The sequence below is a fragment of the Eublepharis macularius genome, chromosome 5 (genome assembly GCF_028583425.1).
Source record: "Eublepharis macularius isolate TG4126 chromosome 5, MPM_Emac_v1.0, whole genome shotgun sequence".
Lineage (NCBI taxonomy): Eukaryota > Metazoa > Chordata > Lepidosauria > Squamata > Eublepharidae > Eublepharis > Eublepharis macularius.
In genome coordinates this window covers 80,204,851-80,225,568 of record NC_072794.1, presented here as the reverse complement: position 1 = coordinate 80,225,568, position 20,718 = coordinate 80,204,851, and the positions used below count along the sequence as shown (strand labels likewise).

Sequence of the window (20,718 nt, the reverse complement as noted above, 5' to 3'; positions counted from 1 at the left end):
ACAGTATAACAGGTTAGAGCAACCGATAGATATGAAAGGTTAAGCCTAAATTATTGGATCACAATCTGGATTTCATTCTCGTTTTTTCTTCTTCCTCCCTGTAAAATGGTACATCAAGTCTTTTTCCCATCTGCCCCCTCAAAGACGACTCTTCTTATCTTCTAGCCAGTTCTGGAAGGGGTTGGTAAAATAGTGCTGTTTATTCTTCTTGTTTAAAATACATTGCATTATTTTCTCCTCATTCAGAAACGATACACTGGGCTTCTTCATGGGTTTGCTTCGCTGCCCCTCCTCTTCATTGTTTATGCCTTGTCTTTTTGCAGAGACATACTGGCGTGTTCCACCATTTTGCAGGCTAATCTTTTCCTCATTCCGTTCTAGTTTTCTTTCAGCTAGGTCTGCCCCTTTAGAGATTTCTTCTGCTTTATCATCTTTTATAGTGTTTTTATCCATTTCCACTCCAGATATCATATCTGCCTTAATTATTAATTCAGTCTTCAATTTAGCAATTTTTTACAAGTTGGAAAATACTCCTTCTAGGAAAGCCATTTCAAAGTTACTTACAAGTCCAAACTCTCATCAAAGTGGTAGAAAGTTTTGCTTTTATTGATATTTTCAAAGAATTTATTGCTTCCAGCTCCAGCCCGCTGCTGAGAGAGTTTTCTTTGCAATCCATCTTCCGTGCCTTCCTCCTTCCTCCCAGCCTTCGCCGAGGCAACTAACTGCCTTGCAATCGAGCTAATTAGCCCTCGTATAGTCATAAAACAATCTTCTCACTTACTGGGAAGTCTTGCAGGGTCGCTATGCTCTGTCTTCCAGTTGCCTTTATTTGTCTTATCAGGAATCCGCTTTGTTTTTGCTTCAATTCATTTTTGCTTGTCGGACCTTTGGCTTTTGTAGCTTCGTAGCCATATTGGCTACTCCCATGGTTCTTGCTTTTGGAACTGGTGTGGGGGCTTCCCAGGGGATGCCAGTCCCCTTGAGCTCCTCCACATTGTTCCAGTCTGCCCCCCCTCTCCGTGGCGGGGACTTGGGGGCCCAAATTCTCGAGTCCCAAGGAACCAGGAAGCTCACAGCAGAGAGCTCATAACTCAGCTGCCGTGCTTTTCACTACTCCATCCTGGAAGCCAAAATCTGGGTAAAATTTTCTAATCTGGTTCGTCAATATTAGAGAACACTCTGTCTACCGAGACCAGGGCCCGGCAGGATCTACTATCTTTCTGCCGGGCCTGTAAGACAGAGTTGTTCCGCCAGGCTTATGGCCTCCGCTGGCTGGAGGATACAACATCTACCCCCATCCCTATGAGAGCTGCCCTCCACTGTTCTTAAGCTGCTGCTATGTTCAACTGTACTGTTACACTGTTTGTTGTTAACTGTATTGCCGCCATCAAGAAAAAGAGTGCTGCTATTTTATATTTTTGTATGATACTTTTAAATGTTTTATATGGAATGTTTTAAATGTTTTTAATGCTGTTATCCGCCCTGAGCCTGCTTGCGGGGAGGGCGGAATACAAATATGATAAAATAAAATAAATAAAATAAAAATTTTCTATAGGGAAACATATCTAGGGGTTATCTAGGGGGTATGGGGGGCATTTTTTTAATCAAATTCCACCAAATATGCAGAGAACCTACTCCTGACTGTCATTTAAAAAATTCCCAAGATTCAGGAAGATTGGACCCTGGGATCCAATTCTGTGGGCCCCTGAACAAGGTGCCCCCAGTCACTATCCATTGTTTCCTAAGGGAAAAAGTCAAAGTGACTCCCACCGCAGAAACACACTAGGTAAGGCTGCCTTAGCCAAGGCACACTCCCTAATGCAAGCTTAACTCAGAGATAGCCCAAACTGAAGCAAGGGTATGGAATCCCCCAAAATCAAAGCAAAACCCGACTAATATCAAATCAGAGAATCATGTCAAAACAGAGACGTCCACCCAAATCAAACTGAAGCAAGAGATTGGAATCCACGCAGAACCAAAGGGAAGCAAGGGGGCCAATGACCAACATCAAACCAGAGAATCATGTTAGTGCAACAGATTCCACCCAATGAAGCAAGTCAATGAATAGAATCCCACCAGAACCAGAGTGAAGCAAGGGGACCAACATCAATCAAACCAGAGAATCATGACAAAACAGCAAATTCCAGCTAAACCATATTGAGGCAAGAGACCCTGTTGCAACTTAGCCCAGCTGAACCAGTGTCACTCACCAAAGCCAGGCAGATATGAGAGCTCCTGCACAGCTTGGCTTCTCGCTCCCCCCTCTTTGCCTCACTCTCACTCTGTCCTCCTCCTCTCCTCTTAGAAAACAGTGGGAGAAGCCCCAAAAGGAGCTCGCCTAAGGCTAAAGCAATGTTTCCAGGATTAACATGAATTGATCCAGCAGTCTGGATCCAGGTTTCCAGATCAGATCTGAGATTCTCTTATTTGATTTGGGAAAGCTGGATTTAGCTGTTTCAGCAAAAATCCAGCCGTTTTCCTGAATCTCACACTTGGACACACACCTTTCACCATGTGCACACATACATGTTCAGCTGTTTTGAGAAGCTGGCAGAGCAACAGTAGTGTTCCTACAATGGTTATTTTGGTCATATAGCCTGTATAGCTTGAGTTCTGGCTTTGTTTATGCAATAACTGTTACTTTACAACAGATCTAAAATTATAGAAAAGCTTTGAATTCTGATTTTGTGAAAAAGTCAAAAGTTTATATCGCCATTAGTTCCTCCACATACCTGTTTCCTTTTTCTTCATCCATTTTAATAATTTAGCTATGGCTTTGATGCTTTGATTTTCAGCCTTCTTGTATAAAAGAGAATGTAACTGACTTTGGAAGGACATGACTTGAGATTTGGTTGGCTTGCTTCTCTATGGTATGATAAAGTAAAGGTCAATGTGGACTTTAAAAACTATTATATTAGGTGAGCCATCTTGAGAATATGGAATAAATACAAACAGAGACTGTCTCAGAAGACACCACTTTGGATTTCAACACAGGAAGCATTTTACAGTCGTGAAATGATAACTGAACAGAAATGGTTAACCTATGGGGATTTATAGATTTGTCACAAGGAGATTGTAAAGTGAAGACAAGGGAAGAATTAATAGCTAAAGGTTATAAATATCAATGGTTTTTTTAATGCACAATTACTAGAAAGTTTTAAACTAGATAAAAAATTATGGGGTTTTGAACAAGAAAAGACAGAATTTGACTAAGAGCTATGTGCAAATGATGATCATGTTATCTCCATACTCAAAGAAAATGTTTATAAAATGATGTATCATTGGTATATGTCTCCAGATAAACTACTAAAATGGCCAAAGGTATTTCAAATAGACATTGGAAATGCAAACAACATGAAGGGACATTTTACCACCTTTGGTGAACTTGTCATAAAGCAAAAAAAAGTTGGTCCGAAATTTATGTACTAATTCAAAAAAAATTTAAGATTAATATATAACTTAAATGAGAAACATGTTTGTTGGGACGAATGGACAAACAGCTGGAAAACAAGTATTGTACCTTGTTTTTATATATGACCATGGCGGCAAGGCTTTTATATGTACAAAAATGGAAAAGTATAGTACTGCCTTCAATAGATGACTGGATGGTGAAAATGATGGGAGTTAGTCAAGATGGCTAAACTTACAGCGTTGATTAGAGATAGAACATTGTCTACATTTATAATGAATTGGAAACCCCTTACTGACTTTCTGTGGGAAATGGAGGGAAATGAGCTGATGTGTTACCTGCATTGGTCTCCTTGTGAGTAAGAGAATTTGTGGAGCGGATTAGCAAGCAAGGAAGACAGCTATGCGAAAGGCCGGTAACTATGGGATCTTGTTCACCGATGTTTACGGGGTCCCTTCCAAAATAGCAAGCGAGGCTCATGCTTAAGTTCAAATAACAATCTTTTATTAGGAAGAAAAATGCAGGCACATACACACAGAAATGCGGGGGAAATGGTTACACAGAAGCCAGAAGTTGGGATAGAGAGAGGGGAATAAGTATATCTACCTATCCTGAAGAATAGTCCAGTCTGCCGGAGAAGAGAGTAGCTTCAAATGCCAGCGCTCTCAGCCAGGAGAGCAAGAGGCTTAGGGCAAACCTCAAGGGAACAGCGCTTTTGGATCCAGTAAGCGTGTACAATTTGAATGAGGCCAGGGCGCTACTTTTATAGAGTAAAATATGCCCTGAGGTGGGATAGCCCACCTAGATGTTAGAACAAAGACTCCAGTGGTCAGTTCCTGGGGTTAACAAAAGGCTTGATTACCTTGATTGGTAGCTGCCAGGGTATGTGAAAGAGAATGCAAAATTTGTTCTAGTGCTGGACAAAAGGGCAGCTTGTTCATGAAGTCCGCTGGAGTTAAGTTGATGAATTTTGGTAGGGAATGTACCTTCCCAGGAATTAACTGTAAATACTTATGAATGCCATTTGATAAGCTCCTCAGTCAAGGACAGGAGATCTCATCACAGAAGGAGGGAAAGGAATGTGTTAAGTGGGGATGACTCTGCAAGACTTTTGTTGCACTGGATTCCTTAGGTTATGGGGAGCCTGTAAATCCAATCACCACTGATCACTCCGCATTCCCATGCAGCATTCCATTTATGCCTGAACCTCTCGGGTGGGACTCAGCAATGGTTAGCTGGAATTTGGCTGCAATACAAGCTGCCATTTTAAATCCAGAGGTCTGGTGCCTTTTAATAACACATGCAGCCATGTTGAAATGACTGTTCAAGATGGTGGAGGCTGGACCGACTGCTTACAGATAATCTGTGGATTTGACTTTTAAGAAGACAACTTGGGGAAATTAAACAGGCTGCAGTACAAGCTGCCATTTTAAATCCAGAGTCCTGGTGCCTTTTAATATTACATGCAGCCATGTTGAAATGGCTGTTAAAGATGGCGGAGGCCGGGCCGAATACTTACAGATTTTATAGATAGTAGTATGACAGTCAATACATGAGGATGGCTATAAGGTAAAAAAAAAGGATCCTTGTTAGTTTCACCAGAAGCACAATTTATAAGTATATAAATGGTTGTAGAGTATTAATAAGCATATTGGTTTCAGCATAGTTCTTAAACAGTGATCTTAAACGTCACAGTTTCAAAATAGTTATATAGTATATTAAAAGTATATTTACAGATCCAGTCACAAAGACTAATTTTCCACACAGGTCTTCACTAACAGAATGAACACTCTTCTCATCTACACTGACACAGATTCACTTAGGTCTTTCCACACAGCTTGCCTGACTTAGATAGGATAATCTTTCTCTGAGATATGCACATGACTGTGGTTCATACACAGTTTGCCTGATTTAGACAGAATTTCAAAGAACTCCACATAGATTCACTGAACTTGACAGAAAAAATTTTTCTCTCAGCACATGGACTAAAAATTCCAGTTTGCCTCCTAACATGCAGTTACCATCCAGTCATAGCACTTTCCATCATCCATCTTGCCCCCCTCTTTCTTACATTAGAGGCCGTCATTTAAACCCACAGTAAAATATTTAAAACCCCACATTAATACATACAAACTTATTTACATTAAAACATTACAAACTCTTAAGGAGCTTTCATTTTGATTTTGAATTTTGTTGGACATATTTTCAAACTAAGATGAAGAATTCTTGAGCGTGTATTTATCCTTTGCAGTTTATTTTCTAAAAAGAGTACGAAATGTTATTTTTTGAAAATTATCCAGTGCCAGTGATGCATGATCTCAATACGCAAACAGGTTTCCAAGCACAAATCACCCCTGTTCCTGTAGATGGGGGGAAAGTTTTCTATCAGCATCTCTTGATAATGCATGGGTTTGGTTCAGATCCAGAGGTTCACCATAGTGGTAACATAAAATTGTCTTGTGGGGCCTTCCATCATTCTTCTTCATGAGTGATTGGGGAACACTCAACCTAGAATCATCTCTTCCCTGTCAATCATTTGCTTATTGAGAATTTTACATTTCTCTATATAGAGCTGAAAACTCAGAATGACTGAGTTTTCAGCTCAGAGTTTTCAGCTCTGAGTTATGGGGGGGGGGGGCATAATGATAATAGCCTGGGTCAGTTACCTATTACTGATGTTCTCAGTAAGCTCATGAGCAGGGCACAAAAGTAATGTCCATACTTTCTTGTTTGTCCATAACATTTGGTGTTAAAGATGTTGGATTTGAATGAGAACATTCCACACTAAATTATCAAGGATAAGAACACCAGAGAGAAATTGAGGGACGATATATGTAATCCTTTTTTAAAAAACTGCTAATGCCTTCATTATCATAGAACATGCACCCTGCAACTTAATTACTGCAAGAAGAAATTTCCTTGTTTTTTCCTGAATGTAACATCTATCCCAGGATTCATTTGTCATTATGCATTACTGCCCTGAAAGATTTTAGGTTGGATACAGCATAAAATTTCTGCATATGGACGGGGGGAGTGATTTTCATTGATTCCCCCCACTCCCTCCCTTTATGCTATTCCTGGAGGCCCCCTATACCCCAAGGCACATTTGGAGCTACTCTAGAAGCACATTTGGAGCTGCTGCAGGAGAGGGGAGGTAAATTCCAGTGTACAGTTTGAAATTCTTTTGGTCTAGGCTTAGCATATTGCTTGACATGATGGGCAATCTCCTAACCTCGGCTTCAAGTCCCTGCTACCACTCTTCATTCCTCTAGGAGCAAAAATAAGAGTTGGGAAGTGACATCATTCTCTACTTCAGACACTCTAGGAATTCTCCGATTCACTATGGTTTTTACCATAGTTGTGCAATGTCTCTCTACCTTCCATTTTTGCTCTTGCTGGAATGAAAAGCCCGCCTATAGTACTTTTTCACAGGATCCAACCCTTACAAATTGTCTGTGCACATTCAGACATACTTGAAATCAAGACAGTCTTAAAAATGGGAAATTTATGTAAGCATGTTAACATTAAAATTGATTGTTGTGGATTTTCTGGGCTGTACAGCTGTGGTCTTTGCATTGTAGTTCCTGACGTTTCGCCAGCAGCTGTGACTGACACTGAGAGATCTCTGTCTTTTGGTACTATGCCTCTGAAGATGCCAGTCACAGCTGCTGGCGAAACATCAGGAACTACAATGCCAATACCACGGTTATATAGCCCGGAAAATCCACAACAACCATCGTTCTCCAGCCATGAAAGCCTTTGACAATACAACATTAAAATTGGTTCTCATTGTCTTTACTAGGTGTCCTGATAGATGGTCTAACCCTCATTTTCAGTGTGTACAGCCAGCACTCAATTCTCTTTAGGCCTTGCAGTCTTTTTAATTGGCTACTTCTCCCCCCCCACCCTTGTTTTTCTTACATTCAAGTTGGGAACAAGGCATATTGTGGAAACGATGGAAACTGCAGGGCACCATGTCAACACTTTGTTTATGTGCGGTGGGCTGAGCAAGAACCCCCTCTTTGTGCAGATGCATGCAGATATCATGGGTAAGTTTGAGAGCTTAGTGACAGAAGATGATGAATCACTTAAATAATAATAAAGTAGTTTGAGATTTTGCTCTGCTCAGGTAATGTTGAAACCAATAGGAAATGTTAGTTATGTTTTACTGAAGTGCCACTGCTTTATAAGAAACTTAAGAGCAGCTAACAGTCCTGTGGATTATGGCCCTAGGGTTTTGTTTAACCCCTTTTGAATGAAACTGGGATTTTGTTTTTGGTGCAAATCTATTTTAGGAAGGTTTGTTTTCCAGAAGTGTTGATTTCTAGGTAGAATTTCTCTTCCCTTCCTTGGCTAGTGCTATCTATTACTCATAGGTATATTATATCCATATTGGAGCTAACCATTATTCATATTAACCATGGTTAGTTTTAACCAAGGCAAGCCAGCTATTATCCTTGGTTAAAAGCTAACAAAGAAGAAGAAAGGAGAATATTATTTATTTATTTGATTTGATTTATATCCCCCCCTCCCCACATATGGACTCAGGGAGGCTCACAACATCCATACAATACAATAAATTAGTCTTAAAACTATAAAAGAAGGTGCCACCAGCTATCTCCAATCTCCATTATTCCCTATGGGGAAAACTATGGGGATTATCCAGGAGGCTGGTGATAGAATTTTGCAAGCAAAAGCCACCAAATTTGCAAGGGTGGGGGGTCTTCTCACTGTTCTCTAAAGACCACCCCAAGTTTCAGGGAGATTGGACCTTGGGGTCCAGTTCTGTGGACCCCTGAACCAAGATGCCCTCAGCGAGTACATTTGTTTCTATTGTGTGTGTGGGGGGGGGATTCCAAACTGACTCCCACTACAGGAACACATAGACCAAGGCAGCCATGGCCACAGGCACACTCCCAAATACAAACTCCACACTAAACAGTCCAATGAAACCAAACCAAGCACCCCCTGAGCAGGCTGACCAGCCACTCTCCATTGTTCCCAATGCTGATCACTTTTACCAGTTCTTTCCCAGGGGCTCATATGCACAGCACAAAGATGCCACAGGCAATGTGCACTCCTAAATGCAAGCTATTCCTCATGAAGCCCAAACAGAACCAAAATCACATCTCCCCAAAAACCCCAGTGCCCTCTGAACAGGCTGACCACCCACTCTCCATTGTTCCTATGCGGACCAATATCACACCAGAGAATCGCCCAAACCAAAATGAAGCAAGGGACAGTCTTGCAACCAGAAGCAAACTGAAGCAAGGGAATGAAATCCCCCCCAGAACCAAACTTTTGCAACTTAGCCCAACAAAACCAGTGTCATTAATAGCAGCCAGGCACTGGGTTCAACCAGTGGGGGAACACCACAGAAAAAAAAATCAAGCAGTACCCAGTCACAAGCACAAGACAACGGCATGTGCATAGCACAGTTGCATAAGATGGGTCCCATCCTCCCCCATTTGCCTCAGGCTGAAACTGACTATGAGAGGAACTACGCTCTTGGGAAACCCAAGTAATTCTCTCTCTGCAGCAGCCTTAATCATCAGCCAGCATCCCTCCCACCCCTGGAATAAGGAAAGTTAACTTGACATTAGAACAACAGAATATCACATTACATGATGTACAAAAGCCATCCCTCCCCCCCTGCAATGAGGAAACTTAAGTTTAGTTAACATTCCTCTTTCGCCGTCGGTTGAAGAAGTTCACTACAGAGAATCTCTGCCTGCTGGGTTTGAGTAGGCCACCTTCGGAGAACTGTGAGTCGGCCCATATGGCTGACAAAGCTGCTTTCAAGCGATACACATTGTGTGCTACAAAAATGACCCGAATTCATGGGCATGCAAGCTGCCTCGCTTGCCTTGGTGAAGGGCACAATGTGGCAGCCTGCAAACACTGCCAGAATTTTACCCTGAAGGCGTGGGCAGAAAGGACCACAAGCCTCAAAGCCCTTCTATAGGAGTGGATGTTATTGGCATCTGCTAGCCCTGGTGTCAAAGTGGCCAAGACCTCCACTGTTGCCGAATTATCGAACTGCCTGACTCCGACACCAATATTGGTCACGAACCTAACTAACCAAGTTTGGCAAGGCTCGGATCCAGCGGGACCTTCAGCGTCAAGAGCGTTGAGTTCCTTGAATCTGACATTACCTCTGGCTCGAATCTGATTCCAACATGCAACTCTGGAAACTCAGAGCCTAATAGAAATGCCTTAACCTCGGACCCACCTGCCATTGACCTCTCCTAGTATGTTGGAACCGATTCAACGCGCGGACCAATCATCCCACAAATCCAAGAAGCGCTAAACTCAGACAAGATCCGGTCAGTTGGATCTGAAGCTTAAGGGTCCGAAAGAATTAGGAATGGACCCACAGGACTTACCTCCAGCAGAGTGTCCTGAACCACCTAATAAAAAGGTTAAGGCCAAATCAAAACATCTGCAGAAAAGAAACACAAACGTGGTCAAGAAAAGCTTCACCTGACACCTGAAGTTCACAGACCAGACCAGCCACACACGTCTTCTATCCACTCTCGCTGTCCATCACCTTTTTCAGAAGAGGAAGGAGAGATAATCGAGCCTCAATCTCAGCCAATTCCATGGCCTGATAAACAGGAGACCCAACAAGACTGCTGCTCACATACTTGCTGGAACTTGTTTCAGCATTCTGAACCATCTCGCTGTGGTCTGGATATGGCCGAACCATACAGAACCGAGTCTGTGGCTTCCACTTTTGAAAGTTTCTCGCAGCATAAAGCACAATGACATACTTACTAGATGCCCAAGTCATCTCTGGCGCATCAACTCTCAGAACCGGATTGGAACACTTACTCTCTTGAAAGAAGTTGTTGTGGACCTTCCGAGCCCTCCCCTGTCAAAGCCATCTCCAACAAAGGGACTGTCTCCCCCATGGATGACTACCGATTATATACGGAACAACTTCTACGTATGGCAAAACCCCTGGATATTGAGATCGCCTCCACTGAACCAACACTGAAAGATAAAATTCGCCAGCACTTGTATTCTGGCAACCCAGCGAATATTACTTTTCCCATCATCGAGGGCTTTGTGGAAATGATCTCTCTGTGTGAGAAATCAGCCTCCATCGCCTCAACATCCAAGGAAGTGGAAAACTTGTGCAAGACATGGGAGGATGTATGCTCCTTCCTATTTGCACACCTGCCTCCATCATCTCTCATGATGGAGGAAATGCAAACAAAGCTTAGGCAGGGAATGCAGTCCACCCCTTCAGATAAAGAGGGCAAGAAGCTGGACATAGTAGGAAGAAAGAGCTATACTTCTTTGACCCTAAACATTAAAATTGCCAATTACGCTGTGATCTTGGGGGCATATCATTTTTTTTAATAGGATGACCGCTTACCTGAGGACCAGAAAGTTCTAGTGAAAGTCATTCAAGAAGAAGGGCTGGAGCTGTCAAAGCAGCAAATAAACACAGGGCGTAACTTGGTTGACTTGTCATCCAAGGCGTTAGCATCGGCAATAGTACTCGATAGACATCCTTGGCTAAGATCTACTGCCTCACCTGTGGAGACACGAAACAGGATAGAGGACCTTCCCTTTAAAGGCCAGATCCTGTTTTCCACTTAGACAAATATCTGTCTCAAAAGCACAAGGATAGACAAACTGCGTGCTTTTACAGGGTTCTCTCCCTAAAACGGCCACCCAACCAAAGGCTTCTGTATCAGCAACCTTATAGGGGCAGGTCGTACTGCTATCAGCCATACCAGTATCCTTAACCCCATCAGAATTCCCCCTATCTGAGCCAATACCAGAGGAGGAGATTGAACCATAAATCACATCAGAGGCACAACAACACCCCTGGAAAGGACGCCTCCCAATAGGCTAAACAGTTCTGACTAGTTCTGAACAGTTCTGAAAGGGGCTATACAACAGGAGACTCCCCCTCTGAGTCTCTATGGGGTTTTTATTCTAGGATGTTCCTCGTACATAAGAGAGATGGGGGAGTAAGGCCAATACTTCAGTTAGTAGACTTAAACAAGTCAATCTCTGTCAGAAAATTCAGAATGATCACTCTGAACATGGTGTTACAACGAGGGATGTGTGCTTCGGGTTCCTGAAACCCAGATTGATCCTGATTCGGGTTAATTTGCAATTCCCGAATTGACCCCAGCATAGCTGGGCCGATTCGGGAAACCCAAAGCAAGGCTTCCCGAAGCGTTTCGGAACCCTTCCAGAAGCTCTGCAAAGCGCAGAAGCAGTCTTTCCCCTTGCCATGCCTGTTGCCAGCAAGAGGAAACAGCGCTTCCCTTCCCGCAGCTTTTGTGCGATGGGAGGGGGGATGAGGGGAGTGAGAGAGGCAGGAGAGGGAGGGGAGAGAGGGGTGATCAGGGGAGGAAGATTGGCTAAGAGAGAGTGCCTGTCCCTGCAGCAGCAGCTCTCTTCTTCCCTTGCCGATTGGGGTATTCTCTGGGAGGACAGTATTTTTTAAAAAATTTCAATGCTGCTGCAGTGAATGGATGATGGATTTAAATTGGAGGCTTGTCCTGCTTAAGCTATTTCTGTGTTGCCTCATGGCTTGCCTGTTGAACCTGACTGACTGTCTGCAACTGGTCTGAGAGTCACTAGACTCTCTGGACATTTTTTCTCTTTGGGGGTAGGGGTTGTCTCTTGTCTTGGTGGGTTGAGGGAAGGGAAAATTGTAGGTGGCTGTACTTTAGATTTTAAATCTTCTAGTTAATTATTGCTTCTTGTTTGCTGAATTGCTTTGCTGTGGGGGGTTGGGGGGGTTCTGAGAGTTCTAAAAAGATTTAAACTTTTTTTTTAGTTGTAGGTCTCTTTATACTTTTGCCATTACAGTTATTCCGCTTTCATCAGTTTGGTTGTATTGGTGGTGGTAGTATTGGGTGTTCAATTAGTTTACTTCTAGTTGCACTCCCTTGCATCATATGGTTTGTGTATTTTTAATTAATTTTTTGTTAGTGTGGTTCTATGGTGTGAAGTTGTTCCCTTTGCATTAGTTTGGTTAAGGGGGGGGTCAGTTTACTTTTAGCTGCAAGAGTGTCCCTGCTTCAAATGGTTTTGTGTATTTTAAATTTATTTTGTTCTTAGTGCAATTTTCTGGTGATTCTCTGGCGTGAACTTGTTCCTCTTGCATTAGTTTGATTATTGGGGGGGGGGGCTTCAGTTCACTTCTAATTGCAAGAGTGTCCTTGCATCATATGGTTTTATGTATTTTAAATTAATTTTTTCTTAATGTGATTCTCTGGTGTGAAGTTAGTCCTCATAGGAAATAATGTGGTTGGGGGCACCTTCTTTAGGGGGCCATAACATGCCCCCCTCCCGAAATCCAATCTCCCTGAAACTTGGGTAGTTGTGAGAGGAGGTTTGGGAGACGGTTCCCTGCAAATTTGGGATTATTGGGGAAGAAAATGCCCCCCCAGGCCCTTGGATAGCCAGGAACAATGTTTCCCATTGGAAACAATGGCTGACTCTTCCCTAATAATCCTGAATCTGCTTAAATACCTGAACCTGAAGCTTGCTGCTTTGAGTTTCAGGTTTTTACGAATCTTTTGGGGCTGCACACCCCTAGCTACAACTGATACCTTTTGATTCCTGGTTTGCAGTTATGGACCTGAAGGATGCTTGGTTTCATATAGCCACCCACCCATCATAGAGAAAGTATCTTAGATTTACTTACATTGCAAAAGTTATCAATACCTGGCCCTTCCCTTTGGTCTAGCAACAGTGCCCAGGGTATTTACAAAATGCACGGCAGTTATAGTGGCACACTTAGGCACCTTAGGGTGCTCTATATACCCATACCTGGATGACTGGCTAGTATCAGCATCCTCTAAGGAGTCTTTACAGGACCACATTAATCTTATTGTACAGACTGTCAGAACCTCAGCCTTCTCATAAACTTTAAGAAGTCCAACCTGACACCTTCTAAAAAGATACAATTTATTGGCACTGTCCTTGATAGTAGAGCCAATAAGGCTTTTCTCCCATTGGAAAGAACCACAAATATCAAAGCTATGATCAGGCTCTTTAGTAGCTATAAGTTCCAATCAGCTAGAGCCATCCATACTCAATTAGGGCTTATGGCAGCGACCACTATGGTGACACCCATGGCTAGACTGGACATGAGGAAGTCTTACGCCTATAAATGGGAGAAATTTTCTCAATGGGCTAGACTTAACTCTCTAGACCTATCAGATTGCTCACTAACCCAAATATTAGAATTTCTACAACAGTTGAAACAGGAAGGTTTATCAAATTTCTCAGTCAAAGTTTACCTGGCAGCTATTTCGGCCTTCCATCCTCCTGTAGAGTCTTCTCTCACCATACATCAAAGTTGTTTTTTAAAGGGGTTAGTGCCCCAGTGGTCACTACAATTGGTTTGGACGAGTCTAATAAGTACACCATTTGAAGCACTGGCTACATGCCACGTACGGTTTCTTACCATGAAGGTGGCATTCCTGATAGCGATCACATAAGCCAGGAGAGTAAGCTAGCTGGTTGTATTACATTTGGATTACCCCTTCCTTAAGATTCACCAAGGTAAAGTGGTTCATTAGAGATGCATGCACACTCAACAAGATCACAGGCATCCTTGACGGCCATGATGAGTGGAGTTCCTCTACTTGATATCTGCAAAGCAGCCACCTGGTCATCAGCTGATACTTCCGCAAGGCATTATGCACTCGACGTGCTAGAGTGGAGAGAAGCAGCAGTGGGACAAGCAGTTCTTCAATCTTTATTCAAGAGATAGGTACACATGCTTCAACTAAATGCAGGTCCACATATCTGACGTGAAGTGCACAGTTCTCCCAATGGCACAAGACAACTCTGCCTTAATATGCTCCTTGGCAGCTCTGTAAAAGGATATAACAACCACAACAATAATAACAACAACAAACAACAACAACAACCTTCAATTTATACACGGCCTGTCAGGACAACTTAATGCCCACAGAGCAGTTTACAAGTGTGTTATTATTATCCCCACAACATTAATCACCTTGTGAGGTGGATGGGGCTGAGAGAGCTTTGGAAGAGCTATGACTGACCTAAGGTCACACAGCTTTAAGTGGAGAAGTGGGGAATCAAACCCAGTTCTCCAGATTAGAGCTGCTCTTAACCACTATACCACAGTCTTGCTCATCATGGTGCAAGCAGGGGGTGTGTACCAAAGAGAGAGCAGCTTGAGCAGCCGTCAGAAGCCAAAATGGTCTACTAAGGAGAAAGGATGCCCATCTATGGCAGTCATTATCAAGGGTTCACCCCCCGTTTAGCTACGGTTCCAAATGTTACCGCAGCCCTCAAGCTCTGGCAGCTCCTAGAGAAGGCTCTACACCCTTTTTTGCTTGGGTTCTCAGTCTGGAGGATTTTGCACACAGTTGGTAAGATACTCAAAGACACAGGACTTATACAAACAGTTGTTTTATTAACTCAGAGGAGTGTATGCAAATGGCAGGAACCACTCCTTTTAAGGCACAAACAAGAAGCATTAAAACAACAAACTGCTAGACTACTCTTTACTACAGCTGACTGACTAAAAACATAAACTTGCTAACTTGCATTTCTGAAGAGGCTTGAGGCTCATACTCACAAATCCATAAACATGCCAGGCAGGTATTCGTCTCAGGCCTGACCTGGAGCAAAGTCTATCACAGGCTAACATAGCATGGAATAGTTCACGAACATGTCAGTGAATGTGTGTGGCGTGGTTGCGCGTCTTTTGAACAGCGAGGAGCCATCCTTTTCTAAGATTGCCAGCCAATCAGAGGCACCTTGTAATCAGCATTGCTAGGCTGAGAAGGCGTACGTGCAGAGACCACACTCCCTTGTCTCTCAAGGACACCAGCTCCAGGTGTGATTAATTACTGAGCTGCACATTCCACTCTTAGCGTGTCAGGCCAAACTGGGCCTGTAAGAACTTAGAAACGTCAACCAATATAGGCAAATAGGCTCACTATGGCTCTGCTAGACAATCATGTCAACAATCTTTTGAGTGACAAGCCTCGAAGGCCTCTGGATTCCGCATCTTGGCACAGTAGTGCTATGTGTACCAAACATGTCTAGCAGACATGCTAGACGTCCCTTCCCTACAGGAAACCCGGGAGGGGAGCACCAGAGGTGGCCACAGGACAACCCTTCTGCTGGTCTGCTGGTAGACATGTAGTGGCAGTATCTCTTTCCTCTCAAAGAAGCAGCACTTGGTGGTGCTTCTTCAAGTGGTTCCTCAGGCTGGTTGTCGAGGGATGATTCACATCCCTCCCTCGACTGACCTAGGACCTACAGTGCTGGCACTGTGCATACCAGGGGTGCTCCATCCTTTGGAAGTGTTCCCAGATATTGGAAGACAAGAGCTGCCTGAACCCAAATCATACATCACAGTTACTTCAGGTATATATTTCCCTCTGCAAAGATGATGACTTCACTGCAAAGATAAGATGATTCCATTTTGCATCACCAACACCAACAAGTGTTTTCAGTTTAATGCTGGAATCTCAGGTTTTGTGTCATGCTGTTGTTTTTTCTGAACAACTGTGAAAGGTTTTCCAGGATCTTTTCCAGCCCTGTTCAGTGGCCTCTGGCTAGTAGTTATCAACAAATAAGAAAATTTCTTGCTGCCTCCAGCACAAAGTCGCTGCCAAGCAAGGGATGAAATTAATTAGAACATGTTTCTAGGATCATTTGCTCTTTGAAAGGGGGCTGTTCAGTGCATGACAGTCACTGGTGAGGAAAGCTGAGATGGCTTGATGTCCATGCAAATTTTAAATCAACATGGAGCTCCTAGGTTACAAAATAAACTGGGTATATGTTAGCGTATGCTACACTGATGTTGATTTTTGCCACATTCAGGCTCTTTCTTGAGCTAATACGATGTCATAAAAAGTTCATTAGGGACTTCAAGTATAAGGTACTGTTTGGGAGGTATTCCTGTCAAAAAAGTTTAAAAGGGTGAAGCTTATCTGCTCTGTGTTATAGTGTTTAGGAGGTTGAGTTGCAAATTAGCACTTTACTGGTTTGACTTCCACTACTGCCATGAGCTCTACAGGTGGCCTTATGAAAACCACTCCTCTGGGGGCGTGGCTTCGGAACCAGAAAAGATGGAAGCCAACTGAACTTGCTCTCCAACCCTGAACCCTTAAACCTCAAAAACATCGCATCAGACTCAGTCAATTTTGTGTACAATGGGAAAATCTGATTCAGAAAAGAGTAAACAATCTATTAAGACAGTAAGGAAAACTAAAAATTTATTTCAGTTACTAGACTTGCCAGAGACGGAGACCAGCTCTATCGCACTTCAAACTAAAATGGCAACCGCTCCTTTAACTGCCGTTTCACCACAGGATTTAACATCTGAGTCTCTGGACATTAAACTAGCAAGGCTAGAAAATAATATTTTGAATCAGATGTCACTAATTATCAAGCCCCTAGCAGATCAGATCGCTGAAATCCGACATGACTTACAGATAGTGAATTCAAAAGCTGATACAGCACTTAGTAAGAGCACTGTGGCAGAAAACGATCTGAGGGAGCAGCAGGCATCAATTGATATGCTTAAAGAAAAAATGTTAAAATTAGACTTACTCTCCCGGCAGCGGAACATCAAGATTAGGGGCTTGAATGAGGAAGTTACACGTAATGTCGACCTTACAGCCTTTATAGCCACATGGCTCTCCCATCAACTCCAATTGAAGGTTTCACCAATAATAACAAAGGCTTACCGGATTGGCTGTCTTAAACACACACAAAAAGAAAGTCCAAGGGATGTGCTAATTGAAATCCCTGATCAAAGAGTACGAGTGAAAATCCTTAATGAAGCAAGAAAGAATGGCTCTATATCTCATAAAGGTACTCCACTCATCATTCTCACTGACCTTCCAGCTGAGATTTTAGAAAAAAGAAGAGCTTTGAAATCAATAACTGTGGCGCTGCGTGAGGCAAATATGAATTACAGATGGGTGAACTACACAAACCTGCTTGTCCAATCACAGGGAAAACATGTTATAATTGAAAATGAATTATTGGGGAAGCAATTCCTACAAACTCTGAACTTTGTTTCACCCATGGAGTATGACAGAGCTTCGCAGAAGCGCAAAATGCATCCTTCATTATCACCTTCATCCATTAAAGGGAGTAAAATCCCCATCAAACACATCTGACTCTTACTGAAGCTGTAGTAATCTTTGTTAAATATACCTTTATAGATGTTATATGTATCTTTGTAAATTTAAATACTACTTAGAGGTTATGGGATAGGGGTTGGGAAAACCAATTTAGAATAATTAGAATAGTTCTAAGCTCCTTTCACTAAGTAACAATTAAAGTAGTTAGTTTAGGCTGATAACTGTCTTGCTTAACCTGAGCACGACAGTTACGGATTGTTACTATTTTACCTTATTTAAGTCTCATTAACTTATAGAATAAGACGAAGGGGAGGGATTGGTGGGAGGGGGAGGGAAATTGGGGTGGGGTTATTTTTTTTCTCTTCTGTCAGTATCTCATAATTATTCTTTTATTTATCTAAAATTAAAATAAATAAATAAACATATAAATAACAAAAAGGGGACAAAATATTATTGAAGAGGAAATAGAAGAAGGTTTGTCTGGGTTTAGGGAGGGAACTCTACCTTCCCAAGAAGTCTTGCTGTGCTATTATTTCTCTGTATTTATAAAATAGATTTTGACATAGTTACATTTCTACCCTCTGTCAATATAACTTCTAGTCATAACAATAATTCCTATTAATAATTAATTATCCATATTTTGGCAGTAGTAATATTTATTATTAATATTGTAATCGATAGGATTGCTCATTAATGTATTAGTAAACGTGATTACTTCTGTGTTTGTCCTTATTTTAAAAAGGGGGGCGGGTTTGTACAGTAGAGGAGGGTTGTTGGCTTTATTTGGTGTGATTTAAGGGATTGGTAAGCTAAGTGTAAAGTAACGTTATAAATCATATATTATTATTATTATTTCTAATTTTTGATTGATTCAATTATAAATTATACTTTTCAAATTAATTGTTTATAATTATAGATTGTATTGATTTTAATCTATTTAATACTTGTTACATTTTATATTTTAAAAAAAAGTTCATGAGCATGTTAAGTTCTGAAACAGAAGTACGAGTCATAGAATATCAGCATTCAGTTCTGCTGCAGCGTGAGAACTAGATGTTCAGTCCTAAGGATGAGAGGGAATGTTTTCTTCAAAAGGAACAGGGAAAGATGGAAAGTTTGCCCAGAGAGGAATTGTGGGAAATTAAACAAGACCTCACAGCAGCAGATGGTTTGAAGATTGCAAATGAGAGAGAGTATGGGGCAATGGGAGAGAAACCTGACAAACGACTATGGGACAGGGACAGTTGTGCGGTGTTCGCACGAATGCCTATATAGCATTGAGATTTATAGTAATTGGGGCTATGCAAGACCTGGTCGCTTTGGGTTTCCAGCTTCGGGTTTATCTGAACTGGGAAACAGCTTCGGGTAAAGCTGCTTCAGAGATGCAGCTTCGTATAGCTTCGGGTTTGCCTCGGAAAGATTCGGGTGTCAATTTCACTTCTGGCTTTCGGGTGCCCTGGGGGGTAATTTCTTTCCGAGGCAAACCAAACTTGGTGGAGACCTTCTTCTACCTCTTCTCTAACAACCCCCCAAGTTTTGGAAAGTTTGGACTTTGGGGGGCCATGTTATGGCCCCCTAAAGACGGTACCCCCATCCTCCTCCATTTGCCATTATTCCCTATGGGAAAAACAGGCAACCTTTCTAGGTTGCTAGGGGTGGCATTTTGCAAGCAAAATGCACCCAACTTTCAGGGCCCCTTCTCCTACCTTTCCTCCCACCCTCCACCAAGTCTCAACCTGCTCCCACTTTGGGGGGCCATTTTATGGCCCCTCAAAGAAGGTACGCCTATCCTCACCTTCTCCATTATTTCCTATGGGGAAAAAATGAAGAGGCTTGTGTGGCTAGGGGTGGCATTTTGCATGCAAAATGCTCCCAACCCTCAAGGGACCTCATCCTACCTGTTCCCCCACCCCCCACCAAGGCTCAACCTCTTCCCACTTTGGGGGGGCATTTTATGGCCTCCCAAAGAAGCTGCCCTCAGCCCCCCTCCTTTTCTCCATTATATCCTATGAGGGGGGGAGAAGAGGCTTGTCAGGCTAGGGGTGGCATTTTGCATGCAAAATGCCCCCAACCCTGAGAGGACCTCCTCCCACCTGTCCTCCCACCCCCCACCAAGGCTCAACCTGCTTCCACTTTGGGGGCCATTTTATGGCCTCCCAAAGAAGCTGCCCTTAGCCCCCCTCCTTTTCTCCATTAGATCCTATGGTGGGGGAATCGAAGAGGCTTGTGTGGCTAGGGGTGGCATTTTGCATGCAAAATGCCCCCAACCCTGAGAGGCCCTCCTCCCACCTGTCCTCTCACCCCCCACCAAGGCTCAACCTGCTCCGACTTTGGGGGGCCATTTGGGAGGGGGCTAGCCCAAAAACCCCAACAGCCCCACACAGCCCCAAAGACACCCTCCCCAACATCCCCGCACTTTCCCCCTACCCCAAGAGCAGGCTGGCCAGCCATCTCCCATTGTTCCCTATGATGGGAACTTTTAAACTCTCTTTCCCAGGGCAATTATGCACATCTCAGGGGTGCTATAATGGAGGGCACACTCCTGAGTGCAAGCTTGTCCCTGTGAAAACACACCTGAACCACAGACACCCTACCCAAAATTCCCCCACCACCTACAGAGAGGGCTGGCCAGCCATCCCCATTGTTCCCTATGAGGGGAACTAACCTAATACTAAAGAACAAAACCACAAACACACACTGAATAAAGTTTAATCAAAAAGAGTCCAGTAGCACCTTTAAGACTAACCAATTTTATTATAGCATAAGCTTTCGAGAATCAAGTTCTCTTCATCAGATGCCTGATCAAAATCAGGCATCTGATGAAGAGAACTTGATTCTCGAAAGCTTATGCTATAATAAAATTGGTTAGTCTTAAAGGTGCTACTGGACTCTTTTTGATTTTGCTACTACAGACTAACACGGCTAACTCCTCTGGATCTATGAATAAAGTTTAAAATCTTTATTTTTCAACCTTCAAATACAGAAAAAAGGCACAGTAGTGTGACACAGCATACCATTCCCACACCCCACCCCAAGGGAACACAACTCACTACACGCCAGAGAATCTGAAAAACACAGTTACATGCAAAAAATCTTTATTTCCTGTTGTGATTCAAGTTACACAGCAAGAACACAACACCAACGGCATCGCAGCCGCCCACCCACCCCAAAGGAACACAACTCACT

General features: G+C 42.8%; 1 protein-coding gene across 3 annotated transcripts in view; it reads left to right on the top strand.

Annotated features, from left to right (window-relative positions):
• Positions 1-20,718, top strand: part of FGGY (FGGY carbohydrate kinase domain containing) — a 327,353-nt gene that overhangs the window by 233,591 nt on the left and 73,044 nt on the right. For all 3 annotated transcript variants that reach the window (XM_054981972.1, XM_054981970.1, XM_054981971.1), the window contains one exon: positions 7,338-7,458. In XM_054981972.1, the coding sequence (XP_054837947.1) occupies positions 7,338-7,458 (121 nt within the window). The remainder of the gene's footprint in view (positions 1-7,337; positions 7,459-20,718) is intronic.